General features: G+C 54.5%; 5 protein-coding genes across 5 annotated transcripts; 4 read left to right on the plus strand and 1 right to left on the minus strand.

Moving 5' to 3' along the window:
- Nucleotides 1-524: 524 nt before the first annotated feature.
- On the plus strand, nt 525-1,378 carry PG997_004996 (proliferating cell nuclear antigen; the record flags this gene model as incomplete). The annotated part of the gene is made up of 3 exons (XM_066809311.1): nt 525-906; nt 995-1,293; nt 1,361-1,378. The coding sequence occupies 3 exons, from the start codon at nt 525-527 to the stop codon at nt 1,376-1,378; spliced, it is 699 nt and encodes a 232-aa protein (XP_066672929.1).
- An 866-nt stretch (nt 1,379-2,244) lies between these two features.
- Nucleotides 2,245-3,403, plus strand: PG997_004997 (pyridoxine kinase; the record flags this gene model as incomplete). Its single annotated transcript, XM_066809312.1, has 4 exons — nt 2,245-2,309; nt 2,453-2,532; nt 2,620-2,950; nt 2,995-3,403. 4 exons carry the CDS (start codon nt 2,245-2,247, stop codon nt 3,401-3,403), a joined length of 885 nt encoding a protein of 294 aa, XP_066672930.1.
- A 1,799-nt stretch (nt 3,404-5,202) lies between these two features.
- On the plus strand, nt 5,203-8,208 carry PG997_004998 (nop14-like family protein; the record flags this gene model as incomplete). Its single annotated transcript, XM_066809313.1, has 5 exons — nt 5,203-5,217; nt 5,530-5,625; nt 5,676-6,651; nt 6,699-7,424; nt 7,499-8,208. 5 exons carry the CDS (start codon nt 5,203-5,205, stop codon nt 8,206-8,208), a joined length of 2,523 nt encoding a protein of 840 aa, XP_066672931.1.
- A 1,879-nt stretch (nt 8,209-10,087) lies between these two features.
- On the plus strand, nt 10,088-13,129 carry PG997_004999 (uncharacterized protein; the record flags this gene model as incomplete). Its single annotated transcript, XM_066809314.1, has 6 exons — nt 10,088-10,345; nt 10,422-10,583; nt 10,658-10,966; nt 11,022-11,462; nt 11,775-12,550; nt 12,604-13,129. The coding sequence occupies 6 exons, from the start codon at nt 10,088-10,090 to the stop codon at nt 13,127-13,129; spliced, it is 2,472 nt and encodes an 823-aa protein (XP_066672932.1).
- Nucleotides 13,130-13,772: 643 nt separating this feature from the next.
- On the minus strand, nt 13,773-15,072 carry PG997_005000 (uncharacterized protein; the record flags this gene model as incomplete). The annotated part of the gene is made up of 4 exons (XM_066809315.1): nt 13,773-14,203; nt 14,329-14,580; nt 14,651-14,966; nt 15,034-15,072. 4 exons carry the CDS (start codon nt 15,070-15,072, stop codon nt 13,773-13,775), a joined length of 1,038 nt encoding a protein of 345 aa, XP_066672933.1.
- Nucleotides 15,073-15,828: the final 756 nt, after the last annotated feature.

Raw genomic sequence — 15,828 nt, forward strand, 5'->3', positions numbered from 1 at the left:
GAGATGTTTTCAGCAGGACATGCAGCCAAGAACTCAAGGGGTACGGGTATCTACCTAAAGTACATGGCATGTAGCGTAGGTGGCCTAAAGGAGGCGCGGGTGCTTTACGCGAAAAGGGAGGCTAGGGCAATCGAGCGCGTCTGAGCCAGGCAGTCAATTAAGCATTCAACGCGTAAAAAGCCCACTTGGGACGCGTCGGGCCCCAGCAATCCCACCCACCTCTGGGAAATATCGTCTGCCTGCTACTCGCTTTCCAGACCGAAAGCTGAAGCTGCCACAACCACCAACCTCAACCACCCCAATCTCAACCGCATTTGACGCGACGTTTCTTGATACCCATCTACTTCACTGTTTCATTCACCCTGCAACGTCCATTGCAAGGCTTCTTTATTTCTCTTTCTAGAATACCTAATTCATTCACATCACCGCCATCATGTTGGAAGCCAGACTCGAGCAGGCTATGCTGCTGAAGAAGGTGGTGGACGCCATCAAGGACCTGGTGCAGGACTGCAACTTCGACTGCAATGACTCTGGCATTGCGCTGCAGGCCATGGACAACTCCCCATGTCGCCCTCGTCTCCATGATGTTCAAGGCCGACGCCTTCAGCCCCTACCGATGCGACCGCAACATCGCTCTCGGTGTCAACCTGGTCTCGCTGACCAAGGTTCTGCGCGCCGCCCAGAACGACGATGTCCTGACCCTCAAGGCCGAGGATGCCCCCGACTCCCTCAACCTGCTCCTCGAGAGCGTCGAGGCCGACCGCATCAGCGAGTACGACCTGAAGCTCATGGACATTGACCAGGAGCATCTCGGTATCCCTGAGACCGAGTACGCGGCAACCATCCAGATGCCCAGTGCTGAGTTCAAGCGTATCTGCACAGATCTGATGGCTATGTCCGAGTCCGGTAAGCATTTTTAAACTCTTCCCGGCTACCCTCCGGTAACACCACAACTACACTTGGTTCATATATACTGATGCGCAAATCTTCACAGTAACAATCGAGGCAAACAAGGATGGCATCAAGTTCGCGGCAAACGGTGATATTGGCAACGGTTCCGTAACACTTCGATCACACAGCAACGTCGACAAGCCCGCCCAGAATGTCGACATTGAGCTGACCGAGCCCGTCACCCTTACCTTCTCCCTGAAGTACCTGGTCAACTTCTGCAAGGCCCAGCCCCTTTCCGAACGGGTCCGAATCTCCCTCTCTAGCGAGGTTCCTCTGTTGGTGGAGTACTTGTTGAGCAACGACAAGAACAGCGGTCACCTGCGATTCTACCTGGCACCCAAGGTATGCCACTTCAACCCTATAGCCTATAGTGCTGTGCTGTATACAGTTTTGCTAACCATCTCTCTAGATTGGCGACGATGAGTAAAGAAAAGGAAAAAAAGAGCGTTCCAGAGTTAGTGACGAGGATCATGAGATAATACCATTTGGTTGGCAACAAGGCGTAGGTTAGACTGTTGAACCCATGCTGCCAATGCAGTCTAATATGAAGAGCATTGGTTGGTATACGAGCTATGGATTCAAATTTTGGGAGTTTTTGTGTGTCACATGGGATTGACCAGGTGTCTTCACTACCTACCTCAGCTACCCCAACACTCGGCATGCCCAGGTCTGTTTACCGGCAGGATGGATGGTCGAAACCTGGCGGTTGGGTCGCAGAGATGATGCAGGGGAAACGCACATACGACTGGGGCTCGAGGCTGTCTTGGGACATAGATATGCACCTCGATGCCGAATAATGCCAACCCAATTCCACCCACCACAGCCTTACAATGAATTCACAGCGCATACGAAGACTTGACACACTATGCTGAGTATGATGTTATTCCGATTTGGATTTTATCTCTGTCTGTCGCAAATGCGTTCGCGTTGGCTACGAGACACAAAATACTGTCTACAGTTGCATATCGTAACATTAACCCTCCTCTTCCAGATGTTAGTAATGCGGGGCATTTGCATGGCGGGGTATTCGGAAAGTCACCTGGAGCCATAGGGAATTTTCGAGTCATCGTCCATGCTCTGGGCTGATAACGGTTTAAAACGGCCTTGTCTAATTGTATTTCCACCTGTAATTCTTGCTTGAGACAAATTAAAGAGCATTTCAAGCATCTCAACTACGAGAACCAACCGTGAAGCCTAGAGGAACAGCTGCAGGCTACGACCAAGGCTACCCAAACGTTACGTCAGACAGTATACACCGGTAAAAAGACGGCCGCATCAAGGGCAGTTTAAAGAATGAATTCAGAACCGCCGGTGCCGGAGACGAGTGTTCTGGCTGTCGCAAGTCATGTAGGGGAACAGTTCGTCCACTCACAAACGTCGTGAAGCCGTAGCTAATCTCGTCGCGAAGGTTGTCTCGGGGTAAGTCCCTCCTCCATGCTATCATGACTGCTGCTGCCACTAGCCTCGCGCGTAGCCGCTGCTGACAGATCTATCTGCACAGTAACGTTGGAAACAAGATCGCCGTCTTCGTCCTGCAGTCGCTGGGCTGTGACGTCGCGGCCTTGAACACGGTACAATTCAGTGAGCGCGCCCACCGTCCTCGCACCCCCTTATACAGACATACATGTCTCCTTAGCTACACTAACTAACCGCGTTTCGCGCCGAAAGGCAACCATACCGGATACAGACAATGGAAGGGCACCCGAGTCACGGCGGAGGAGATCACGGAGCTGTGGGATGGCTTGAAACAGTCGTACCTCGACCGATTCGACATGATGCTGTCCGGATATGTCCCTGGCGCCGCCGCCGTGGAAGCTGTGGGTAACATCGCCAAGGAGCTGAAGAAGAAGTCGCAGGCGAAGCCGGGGAGCTTCTTCTGGGTCCTCGATCCCGTCATGGGCGACAACGGAAAGCTGTACGTGGCGGACGATGTGGTGCCGGCATACCGGGGCCTGGTTCACCACGCGGATCTGATATTGCCCAACCAGTTTGAGGCAGAGTACATCGCCGTCGCATCCCCATCGCCGTTGATTTTACTAACAGGCGCCATGCTAGGTTGCTCTCTGAAGTCAAGATTACCGATTTTGCCTCGCTCCGTACAGCCGTCGAAACCCTGCACTCCAGATACAACCTTCCGCATATCGTCATCACATCCGTATCGCTACCCCTGGATTCTCACAAGGCCTCGCCGGACGGCTCGTCTCCCTCGCGCACCATGTCCGTGGTCGGCTCCACACGTACATCGACTGGCAAGTCGCGCCTGTTCAGCATCACCTTCCCCGTTTTCGACGCCTACTTCAGCGGCACAGGCGACATGTTTGCGGCGCTCATGGTGGTCCGGATGCGCGAGGCCGTCGCCTCGTCCTGCTTGAAGGATAAAGCCAGCTGGCTCAGCGAGGATGACGTGGACGCGCTGGAGCTTCCCTCGCTAAGGCCGCGGAGAAGGTGCTAGCGAGCATGCACGAGGTACTGAGTCGCACATGCGAGGCCATGGAAGCGGAGTTGAGCGCGGAGCCGGCGAAGGAGGAGGGACTGAACGAGGAAGAGCGTGCCAAGAAGACGCATTTGCTAAAGTCTAGAGCGGCGGAGCTGAGGTTGGCTAGAAACTGGGGGTGCCTACGGGGTCCTACCATTGAATATCGTGCGGTGAAATTGGAATAGACTGAGGTCCAAAGGAAAGGCATGTGTATCATTGCATCAGCACTGGACCGGCTTACTAGAAGGCAAAGGGGCTAGACCAAGACTACGGCGGGTTAGACACTGGATTGCATTCACGGATAGTTGGGTGTATTTTCTTTTTGCATTTACTTTGGCAATTGTTAGCTCATTTTATGATTTATTGGCCACCTCCTATATGGCAATGCTGACTTTAGTCATCATCGCTGTCTAAACCTCTATCCTCGGTCTTGAGGTTCCATGTCCGGGCTATCGACCCTTTTTATGAAAAGAGGTTTCGGCGCTCTATACGCCTCACATGGTCTTCTAGCATAGTATTCTCATCCATTGTCGTTACACTTCGCCTCGGGAGCCAGAGCGATTGCTCAGCTCAACCGAGAACATGGCTCCAAGCCCCCGATGGAAGGAAGCGAATTTGCGTCGCCTTGTCTCCTTTCCCGAGAGCTGGTAGGGGCTAATATGTCCTTCTTATTGTACGTGCATCCGGGTCCATGTTTTCGGGTTCCGGAAGCTGACAAGAGGAAACGAAAGCAGCAGGGCAGCACCTTAGTTGGCGCCGGTGCTGCCGAAGCCGCCGGCGCCGCGGACGCTCTCCTCGAGCTCGGCGACCTCGACGACCTCGGGGGTGTAGATGCGCTCGATGACGAGCTGGGCGACGCGGTCGCCCTCGGCGATGGCGAAGTCGGCGTCGGCGTGGTTGAAGAGCAGGACCTTGACCTGGCCGCGGTAGTCGGCGTCGATGACGCCGGCGCCCGTGTCGATGAAGTTCTTGGCGGCGAGGCCGCTGCGGGGGGCGATGCGGCCGTCTGGGTTGGGTTGCGTGGGTTAGTAAGAGGCATTGAGGGGCAAAGGGGAAAGGGGAATGGGGAATGGGTAAGGGGGATAGGATGGGGGTGCGTACAGGTACCGGCGGGCACGGCGATGGAGATGTCAGTGTCGACGAGGGCCTTGCCGCGCGCGGGGATCGTCGTGGCCTTGGCGGCGTACAGGTCGTAGCCGGCGGCGAAGGCGCTGCCGCGCGTGGGCAGCTTGGCCTTGTCCGAGAGCTTCTTGATCAGCAGGGGCGGCTCCTGGGCGAGGGTGGGCACGGCGGTGCCGTTGTTGCTGGTCTCGGGGGCGGCGGCGGACGACATGGTGGCGGCGATGCTCTTGTCGTCGGCGGTGGTGCTGGCGTCGGTGGTCTTGACTCGCTTCGCGGGAGGGGAGGTGGGTGGGGAGGTTGCGCTGGGGACGGTGCTCATGTTCCTGCTTGTCTTGGGTTGCTGGACTCGGTGGTTGATGCTTGTGATTATACTGGTCCTGGGATAAATGGAGGGCGAGGACACGGGGAGGGTAAAGAATGGGATTGGGATAGTAGAGGGTACTACTGCTGCTACAGTGTGGGCTGGAGGGGCAGCAACGATCTGGGTTAAGGCGGTCAACACAGATTGTTGCTTCTGCGCGAGGAGACGCGTCGGGACGCGGGGCATCTTCCGGCAGTCAATTGAGTTTCAAAGCTGCGTCAATTGGGAATAGTTTTACTCATTCGTTCAGCTATATGGTCTCTCGGCTAAACAGAATTCTTTCATCGCTAATATGCCACTTCGTCCAGTACACAATCGTGCTTTTCCACCGTTGCCCCCCAGACACGTCGATGCCAAGCCTGGCAAGTTTAAGTGGTTTTTCAGATTTACAGCTTGGGCCCAAGACCCCTGCTATTTGCCCCACCCGCATCTGCGATAAGATAAGACTAAAAAAGTTCAATGCAATAGAATACTCCATCCAGTCTTGTACAGTTTGAGAAGCAGGCCAACGACGGACTGTTGCCCAAACTCCAAAACACCGACTTCAAGATGGCCGGGTCTCAGCTCAAGAGGCTTAAAGCCTCCTTGCACAAGGAGGGCCTGATTGGCCCTCAAAAAGTCCAAGAAGGACAAGAAGCGCGATTCCAAGTCCGGTGTCAAACGCATGGACAAGAGGGCTGCACTGGAAGGCATCCGAGAACAGTTCAACCCCTTCGTACGTTGCCCTTGGCTATACAGCAGTTACCTCGGCTAATAGGCAAATAGGACCTCAAGCACAACGTCAGGGGACCCAAGTTCGATGTGACGAGTAACCGGCCAACAAATAAAGCAATCCATGGCCGCCCGATGGAAGCCAAGACTGCAAGCGAAGAGAGGCGTCGGCAGACGTTGACGGTCGACGAACAGCGGAAGAATAAGGTTGGAGGAATTGTCGATCGCCGTTTTGGAGAGAACGACCCGACGCTGGCCCCTGAGGAGCGCATGCTCGAGCGTTTCGCGCGGGAGACTCAGTCGCGCCACAAGAAGAGCTCCATGTTCGATCTGGAAGATGACGAACCCGCCTTCGACCTTACACATGGAGGCAAAGCGCTGTCGCTGGACGGACCTGCTTTGGTGGACGACTTCCAGGAGGACATGGGAGGCCTTTCCGACGAAGACGAAGATAGTGAGGGGCGGAGAGCCTACCTCAAGCGGAAGGCGCTTACAGAGGGTGAAGACGTCGATGTCGACGATGCCCAGCCGGAGAGGAAGAAGACGAAGCAGGAGATCTACAGCGAGATTATGGCCAAGTCGAAAGCTCACAAGGCCGCCCGACAAGAGGCTAAAGAGGAGGACGAGGATATTCGAGAGGAACTCAACAAGGAGCTTAACAACATAAAAGAACTCTTGTTCAGGACCAAGGATCCTCGAAACAATGAGCCTCTCGACAAGGCCGCCGAGGACGCCGAGCGAGTGAAAATGGAAAAGGAGTACGACTTACGGGTGAGGCAAATGCTTCAGGACCGAAGGGCGCAACCGACAGAGCGAACCAAGACGGATGAGGAGCAGGCTGCCGAAGCTTCTGAGAGGTTGCAGAAGCTTGAGGAGAAGCGACAAAAGCGCATGCGAGGCGAGCAGGAGAGCGAGAGCGAGGACGAGAAGGAAAAGGATACAGAAGAGGCAGAGCCCACTGCTGATTATATGGAAGAGGACGAAGAGGACGAATTCGGTCTCGGCGCTGGCATTGCTGAGAAGTCAAAAAGTCGAAGATTCGACCTACTGCAACGGAATTGGGCTTCGATGACGAAGACGACTTCTTCATTGAAGACGACATCGTAGCCAGCGGCTCTGAGCTTTCACTCGAGGAAGAGGAGGATGAGGACGAATCCGATGAAGATGGCGAGGACGACGATGAGTTCACAAAGGGTCTGCTGGGCGAGACTGGGCAGAAAGACCCAGCGTTCAGCAGCATGGCCTCAAATACGGGTTCTAAGCACGATCCGGAAGGAGTACCGTACTCTTTTGCGTCCTGCCCAGAAACCCATCAGGAGTTCCTGGATGCTATCAAGAATGTGCCGGTCGAGAAGCTACATGTCGTGATTGTGAGGATCCGTACGATCTTCCACGCGCAACTGGACTCCCAGAACAAGGCGAAGCTTGGCAAGTTCACTCTGGCCTTGATCCATCACTTACCATACTTGGCTTCCCAGCCGAAACTGCCGCCTTTCAGTGTCTTTGAGCAGCTTATACGACACATCCACTCCTTAGCGAAGACATATCCGATCGAGGTTGCTTGCGAGTTCAGGTCTCATCTTGAGGACTTCGCAAAGACGAGGCCGCTCGACCCTAACTTGGGCGACCTCATCATCTTCACGGCCATTGGCACAGTATTTCCCCCCCTCGGACCACTTTCATCAAGTGGTAACGCCGGCGCAGCTCGAGATTGCACGGTTCCTGGGGCAGAAAATACCAAAGCAGCTATCAGATCTTGCCAGAGGCGTCTACCTGTCAATCTTGATCCTCCAGTATCAGCAGGTCAGCAAGAGGTACATGCCCGAGCTCATCAACTTCAACCTCAACACACTCCTGGCTTTGGCACCCCAATCTAGGAAAAACGTCCCATTCCCCCGTTCACGAATTACCTGGTGGCCTTCGTGTGAGCAATGCCCAGGCAACAGAGATTCGTAAACTGAACTGCTACGACTGTGTGGAAAGCGAACGGTCGGCCAAGGAACAAAACGCCTTCAAGATCGCCATCATTGATTCGACAGTCAAGGTGCTTGAAGCCGCGGCAATGCTGTGGGCGGACAAGACATCTTTCTTGGAGACTTTTGAGCCGTTCAAGCAAATCCTCGAGCATTTGGCGTCGAAGTCGTGCCGGACGCATTTCCCCGAGGCCCTGAGAGTCCGCATGCGTAAAGTGCAAACAAAGATAGACCAGATGCTCAAGCTTGCCCAGATTCAACGGAAACCTCTTGAACTGCATCATCATCGTCCCTTAGCGATCAAGAGCAGCATGCCCAAGTTCGAGGACAGCTTTGATCCCAACAAGCACTACGATCCCGACCGCGAGCGAGCCGAGGCGGCCAAGCTCCGCGCCGAGTTCAAGAACGAGCGCAAGGGCGCCATGCGCGAGCTCCGGAAGGATGCCAACTTCATGGCGAGAGAGAAGCTGCGGGTCAAGAAGGCCAAGGACGAGGCGTACGAGAAGAAGTACAAGAGGCTCGTGGCAGAGATCCAGGGCGAGGAGGGCCGGGAGTCCAACGCGTATGCGCGCGAAAAGGAGGCCCGCAAGAAGGCGGCCAAGAGGAACAAATAGGTTACTTGAATTATGTATTATTGCTAGGAAGGCCCTGGCCAATATATACCACCGTGGCGTTCAGGTGCTACGTATTTTCTTCTGTGCTCAGAGCCGCTTCGTCTTAGTTGCTTCATCATGATGTCTTCTTGTTTGCGAATATGCCTAACGATGACAAGCTCGTGGGGCAAGGAGCAAACACCAGCTCGTTTGATCTTCTCGTGCATGTACATACCTCATACTTACACATGTCCCCCTGAGCGATTAGAACTTGATTGGATACGATATACAGTACCCACGCTGCGATCTGTGTATTGGAGAGTCTTGGAAATTCCAGCCCTTCAACATCCCATGTAATTTGTCCGGCTGATAGATGGTAGAACCTGGGTAGTCCGTTTATATTTAAGATATGGTATGCATTAATTGACGATAGGCATGTATTCAATGCCGAAACGGCTATATAGGATGTTGCGACGACTTCCATATTGGAAAGAGAGCCAAGTGCACATGCTCAGTGTGCAGGCGGTATGCATCTAGGATGCAGGCAAAGAAAGGCAATAGCAAACGGAATGCTTCAAGCACGGCGATTGTCCAAAGGCTAATGCTCACGTGATAGGATGTTCATGATATTCAGATATTCGTGCAGCCTTTGATGTGCGCTTCATTCGAATAGCCTTATCTCCAGACAGGATCATGGGCTGCATCGACGACGAGTATATCTCCAGAAATCATTATCCCCCTCCTCTCAGGGCCAGAAGGAACCGCCTAACGTCAGACCAAGACCAAAACAATCGACTGTCATAGCGCCGTAGCTTTCTTCTTTCTATGAATGGACCGTGAAGATTCCGTCTCGGTGGTGAAAAACTTTGGTCTGCCCCAACAGCAATGCATGACAATCGGCGAGCACTACAATAGTACAATACGCGTTATACACTCACATCTCCTTTGAGCACGTCCTTGTGGCTCTGTACCAACTTCCTTCCCTCTTTCCTTGACCACTACCTCTCCAAGTCTGTACAGCGGACGTGCCGAATAATCCGCGAAGTCCTACAGTACTTATTCTATTCCCCAACAACACTCCTATTACATGTCGGCACTGTCCTATCTACGAGCCTCACGCACTTCCCTACAGAAGCTACAGCTCATCTCAACTCTCACCAGGTACCTCATACCGGTTCTTTGCCAGCCTGCTGCTGCCAGATCGCGGCGACACTACTGCTACACCTGAGTAAACATTCTGGTGCTCAAGGCGCTCACGTCGTCTGTGGTATCGAGGTAAGTTGGTTTCTTGAACATTAGCAATGCCCCATATCGTTGCCTCCTCCCCATCACATCATCACTTTATATGTCGGTAAGTTATTGCCTAGAGGCTTGGTCTCAAAGAGATGTAAGCCTTCGCCTTAACCAATCAAGCGACGAACGTGCCTTACATATTCCCTGGAGCGCAGCTTCCTCCTATGCTTTTACTCATGAATGGAGACAACAGCACAGGCAGTTCAAGGTGAATCTTCGCGTCGGTTTTCTGGAGTCCTTATAGGAAGCCGACCGAGTTGAGCTGTTCATCGCCGTCAAGCACGCTACTGGCTCTTGCATTTACCTGCAGCTCGTATCGTGTTTGTCCCGGTGGGACCTGCCTCTTTCTATTCACCGCCGACGCGCCTGCATTTTCATTATTCGTATTGCTGTTGTGGCCTATAAAGCCTCTCCAGAAAGGAATACGAAGCTCACCTTTCCTTCAACACAGGCACAAATCAATCTTCACCATCTTACATCCACCAACCCGATACGCACATTCTATCAGTGGTTTACAGCCCACTACCAACTAACGAAGCTTCCTGCCAGGCGACATCTCACTCATTCTGCCTTTGGATGATTCGCAGCTTCGAGCCAGCTGCCAGCCATGTCGGTCTTTACTGACACGGCGTCGGTCGTGCCCAATCCCAATGCCCTTCGGACAATGAGAAGGTACTTCCCAGAGTGGACAGAACAAAACCTCACAGCTCCACAAGAGGTTCCTCATCGCGGATCCTCGCAAGCAGAGTCGATCAGCGCAAGCGGAAATCGTCACGGATACCAAGAATTCCTTCTCTCAAGCAATTGGGTTCTTCGCCCTGATGGTCTTCGAGAGTTCTTCTCCGAATTCACGAAACGTTCCCTGGTAAGTTGCTGCCCACGCCAGGGAGCCTCCAACAATACATTTGAGATCCCCACTGCTGTACTGACTGCAAATGTAGAACTCGGAAATCACCTGGGATGCCACGTTGGGCTGTTTCCGAGTCAGATTAATCTCGAGAGAAAGTCTCGATTTTATGACTGCCGTCCGAGAGATCTTGGACTATATTGTGCAGCCGGAGATCGACAATGTGCCAGAGTCGGAAAGATATGGCGCATTTGGCGTGAGTTTGCCTAGCCCACCCTCGTTGCCTTTTTCGCTAACCCGTGCCAGGGGAAATCGAGCTACAAAATCCAGCATGTCACCGACTGGAGAACTGCCGCGTTTGGCGAAGATGAGTTGAAAGCATATGATAAGTTTTCGTATCCTCGGGAGCTCATGGAGCTGGGACACCAGGACACTTGGCATATGCCCACTGGTCAAGTCAACGCCGGTGTGACTATTGCCCGTCTTCTGCCGACGAACCGACTCATGGACGAGCTTCAGAAGTCTTCTCGTTGCACCGTGATGGTCGGAATGGATGGCAAATCTCTCCAGGTTGGCGGGATGACTGAGAATGATGTCGAAGTCGCCAAAAAGAAGATGGATAGATTGTCGAAGTATTATGTGAGTCGCAGAGTTGAACATGAAACTGACGAATAGAAGGTTGACCATGTCGCAGGGATTGACCTCCGACTCAGACATGCCGGGTCGGCATGTCCTTTACGCAGGCAGCGATGTGGCCTACATGGCCGAGATGCGTTACCTATTCCATGTCAACGAGGGCCTGCTATCCACGATCTTTCTAGATCGTACAAGGTGCCTCATTAAGCCAGGAAAGACAACCTATAGCAGGGTTTTCTCCAGGGGTAGCGTGGTGACCAAAGCGCTCTATGACTATGCCTCGAAAGGGTACCAGTCGATGCCACAACCCAACATCACTCCCGCTTTCGAGAAGAGCAAGGCCGCATCAGCGTTCATCCCTTTCAAAGGATATAGATACTCGGCCAAGACCAGCACCTGGGTTCCTGACGACTTGTCCGCTACTGCTTCTCAGCCATCAAGTGCTGTAGTGGCCGACTTTTCTAGCGTCAACCCCCAACTTTGCACCCAATGTTGCCCCGTGGGCAGAGAAAATAGTTCTCGCGAACGGTAGAGATGAGAACTCCCCAATGCCTACGAACAACCCATCGCAAGCGTCCCAAGGTCCGAATTCACGAGGAGAGGCGAAGTGGGGTGGTGCTCATGAGATCGATCCCTTCAGCACGCACAGCTCAGTGACTGCAAGTCCCCAGACAACTAACGCAAGCAGCTTGCAGAAGAAAGCACCCCTTCGAGATCTTCTCGATAGTAGTCCCATGCGTACACCGCAACACGCTGGGCTAGACAAGGCAAATATATGTCTCTATAGTGAGGGTGACAAGCGCCTTATCAGTTTTTCGCCCGAGAAAGACAGTGCGGCCGCGCACGTGTCATGGCGGATGCAGCCCCTTTGCCCTCAACACGGATCATCGATGGTGAGCAACAGTCCAGAGAATTCCACGCTACGATGGAGCAACGGGCACCATCCAAAAAACCACCGATGCGTCAGACTCAGGGTTCGACTGCCCAGAGACCGGACCCTAGCCCGGACGTGATTGGAAAGGTCTCTAACAAGTTGGTGAAGATCCTGGAGCCCTTGAGAATGTTTCAAGGTGCCGTCTCACTAAAGGCTGAACTGGGTCGCTTCATCTTTACTAATATGAATCCTGCACACGTCAGCTTGCCGCATGATGTCACTGGGCCCCCACGGTACAAATCCCCGGACGAGATGGAGATGAGTCTGGAGCGTCACTCTAATACCCAAGCTCTTCTTTTCACCAGAGTAATCAGCTTGTCTGGAGGGGACATGAACTACATTGCGGACCTGCGAGAGCCCGGAGATGAGTCGTCTCGTGTGTGGATGCCGTCGCGAAGGTCCGTTATATATGAGTTCAGATGCCAAACATCGACTGTGGATAAGAAGTCCAGGAACTGCTTCATTGTTGACGTCAACTCTGAGAATTTTTCGTTTCGTCTTCGCCCTGACCCTGCAGAGGGCAGTAAAGGTGGTGCCTTCATGCACTGCTTGGGCCGAACGTTCGACATCCAATTCACGGTTGACACCGCTCCGAACCTGACGGAAGACTGTAGCTATTTCGCCCAGGAACTGGTAGAGTCGTTGACTGTCAAGTAAGTCTTATCATGAAGCCTGGTAATACATGAGACTAACCGTTAATTCACAGGACCAACGGCACCGGTGTTCCGCAGCTATCCTTCATCAACCATGGAGACTGGCATGCCATGGTTCGCTCGGTCAGAATCCGACGCGCAGCGGTTTATTCCAACAGCAAACACCAATGTGAACTGGAGATCACCCAAGTGACAGATATGAGCCACAGAGTAGACTCTGTCAAGAACAAGGTCAACTACCTCGTTGCGGAAGAGGGCGGAGCATCTCCGACCCTAGGTATATTCCCCGTTTTCTACGAGGCCTGCATCAAGTCAACAAAGGCCGAGCGGGCCTTTGCCGAGAACAAGTCCCTGGAATTTGCCGAAGAGGCAGGATGGTCCGGGAAAGACCTGAAGGCCGCCGGCGTCTTCAAAGACCTGATCTCGTCGGCCACCAGTCTGGTGAAGCGAATGGACAGCATCGGCTATTGGTGCGACAACCAACAGAAGGCCATGCTCCATGGAAGACCTCCCATGAGCACTGCGGAGGTGGGCCAGCGAGCAAGCGATCAAGCTCCTCCCCAATACAACTTTTGGTGAGGGCGGACAGAAATCCTGTTCCATGGTATCAAGAATTGTGTACATCCTTTGGTGGAACTTGCGATGGATTTCATGCATCACATTCATAACCTCTACCTTTTGCGGCCAGTCAGGTAGCCATGCGCATCATGTAGGACTTTTACAGCGACGAATTAATTGACAGAATCTCCTCACTATGGACTTGCTGCTACTTCGAATTGACATTGTTCGTGAAAGTTTCCAGTTTGCTGACTGGGATAGTTATAGTATCATATTTATTCTCATTGATCTCATATAACTATGTACAATCCCAGCCCACTCACTATTCCGCTTCCCATCGCCGTTGGCCGAGTCTTTGACCAGTTTCCACAGCGCAAGCATCGAATCGTCCGCAAGGTAGCAGTCCGATGTCGTGGGGGGTTCTCTCACTACCGAAACAAAAACAGCCTTTCTTCATCCAGCTCGGGGGCATATCACCAGTGGCCGCAATTTTGGCCGGCCATTGGCTCGTTCCCCCTCCCCTCACCCTGACTTAATTCCTCTTCGCCTTGGTCCCCCTTCGCCAGAAGTTCAGGCCCGAACCCTCGGTCTGGCCTCTCTTCCTCGAAATCACCTCCGCGGCTGAACCCTGGTTCCCATGGTTGCGATCGCGATTGCTGCCCGCCTAGAGCATACTGAGATCCAACGGGACGCTGCTGCCGCGCCCGGCGCGGTACTTCTTGGCGCCGCCCTGGAACGGCCGCGGCTTGGGCAGCGTGGCCTCGTCGACGAACCTCCAGCGGTTGTCAGTGATAATGATGCGCTCGCCGCCGCCGCGGGGTGTGGCGGTCCCGCTGCCGGCCGTCGTGTTGGACCGCGTGGGCGAGGGGCTCTTGTTGCCGTTGTGCGAGATCGTGTAGGCCGAGGGGTCGAGCAGCGAGGTCCGCAGGTTCGAGGGCGCGCGGGACCGGCTCGGCGGTGCCGATGGGGGCGGCGCGGGTGGTGAAGGAGCCGATGATGGCGGTGGAGGCGGGGGTGCGGGCGGAGCTCCTGACGGTGATGAAGAGCGCCCGGCCTGCAGGGGCCGCTTGCATGGCAATATTTGGGGCCGGAGCGCTGCCTGATGGTGCCGCCGGGGAGGTCTCGGGGCCGACGATGGAGGCGGCGGCGGTGGTGCCGGAGGTAGTGACGGAGCCGATGACGCCGGTGGTGGAGGGCTCGGGGCGCGGTTGAGGGCTTACGCGAGCTCGGCAGTGGTGGCGGTTTCTTGCCGATCGGCGGTGGTGGTCCTTTCATGGATGCTGATGAGCTGGGCCGAGGCACAGTGCTGGGTGTCTTTCGGAGGCTCGCCACCGACGGAACCGAAGGAATGGAGCGCCCTGGTACAGCTGGCGCAGCGCCGGGCGGGGGCCTCGGCGCCGACGGTGGTTTGGGAGCAGATGATCGACTTGATGAGGACTCGGTATCCGAGAGATATGAGGCACCCGAATCAGCTGCGCGTGGTGATCACCCAGTCAGTTGCCAGAATCCACGGTAGGCTTCGATATCCACTCGATAACTTACCTCCTGTGTCTACTCCGCCCCGTTTCTTCAATTTGGGCATGCCCCCTGCGAACAAGCCGCCCAGTTGCGGTGCCGGGTCTGCGGGAGCTGCGGCATTCTGACCGCCGTGGTCACTGTTGCTCCTCAATCTGTTGGCACCTGGGACTGGCGGAGCACCAAGACCCGGGACTGGAGGCGCACCTCCCGGGATTGGGGGCGCGCCACTGACGGGGGCAGCGCCGCCCCCTGCCGGTTTCCCTACTACGGGTGCCGATCGGTCGTTTGTTACGGCTTTCTTGAGAGCCTTGCCCTTTGTGATGTCGGTGAGCAGAGCGCCCTATATGGGTAAACAGTCAGCCAAGCCAGCTCGTCTTGTAGGTCCCGGGGTAGTTTTGGCAGCGTACTCGCCCAGCGCCGGTCTTTGGTGGCTTGAAGCCTCCCATTGGGGGAGGGGAGGGCCTCCTGCGCCTGGCGGAGGCGGCGGCGGCGGCGGTGGAGGAGGCATGTCGGCGGTGTGGTTCTCGTTCTCTTTATCTAATGAGCGTCGTCTCTGCCGCGTTTCGTTCCGGGCGAGTTGTCGCAGGAAAGGATGTCGGTGCCAGTGCCACGCAGGCGGCTTTTCGAGTAGGGTGTGTACTGTACTGTATACGGGTCGGGTCGTACGGGTTATTTGGCTAGCGAGAAATTACCCAAAACGAGTGGAGTCAAGGTCGATTTGATGAATGGAATCAGATACTTGACTTGGAAAAAAGGGACAGGAATGAATTAACGAGAACTACGATATGGACCTGTCTGTACGTAATAGCGTGGGTTGCCAAAGCGAAGAAGAAGAACTGGAATAGACCGCAGATCAACAGACAATTGATACTCATGCGTCATCCAGCAAATCGAGGCCTGACGTTGCGGTTGCGGTGGAATGGTGGTTCGGTCGAATTGCAGCCTGGCCCATCCAGCCGCCAGCCCCAGCCTTACCTAACTTGCGCTCTTACGTACATGTACTTACGCGTTTCCATGTTCTCGAATGCGGCTGTGCACACTCTTGGAAAGTCAGTGCTCCTTTCAATTGGCAAGGCAGTCGCAGTGAGCGAGTACTTGAGTACATGCGCCTAATGGTCCAGTTGGGCGCTGATCCGCGGCCCCGTCGATTTACTGGGGCCCGTGGGGGGATAGCGCCGGCAGACTGGTCAGTGGTGACTGGG

This window comes from Apiospora hydei (genome assembly GCF_038363865.1).
Source record: "Apiospora hydei strain CBS 114990 chromosome Unknown utg000004l_segment0_segment0, whole genome shotgun sequence".
Taxonomy (NCBI): domain Eukaryota; kingdom Fungi; phylum Ascomycota; class Sordariomycetes; order Amphisphaeriales; family Apiosporaceae; genus Apiospora; species Apiospora hydei.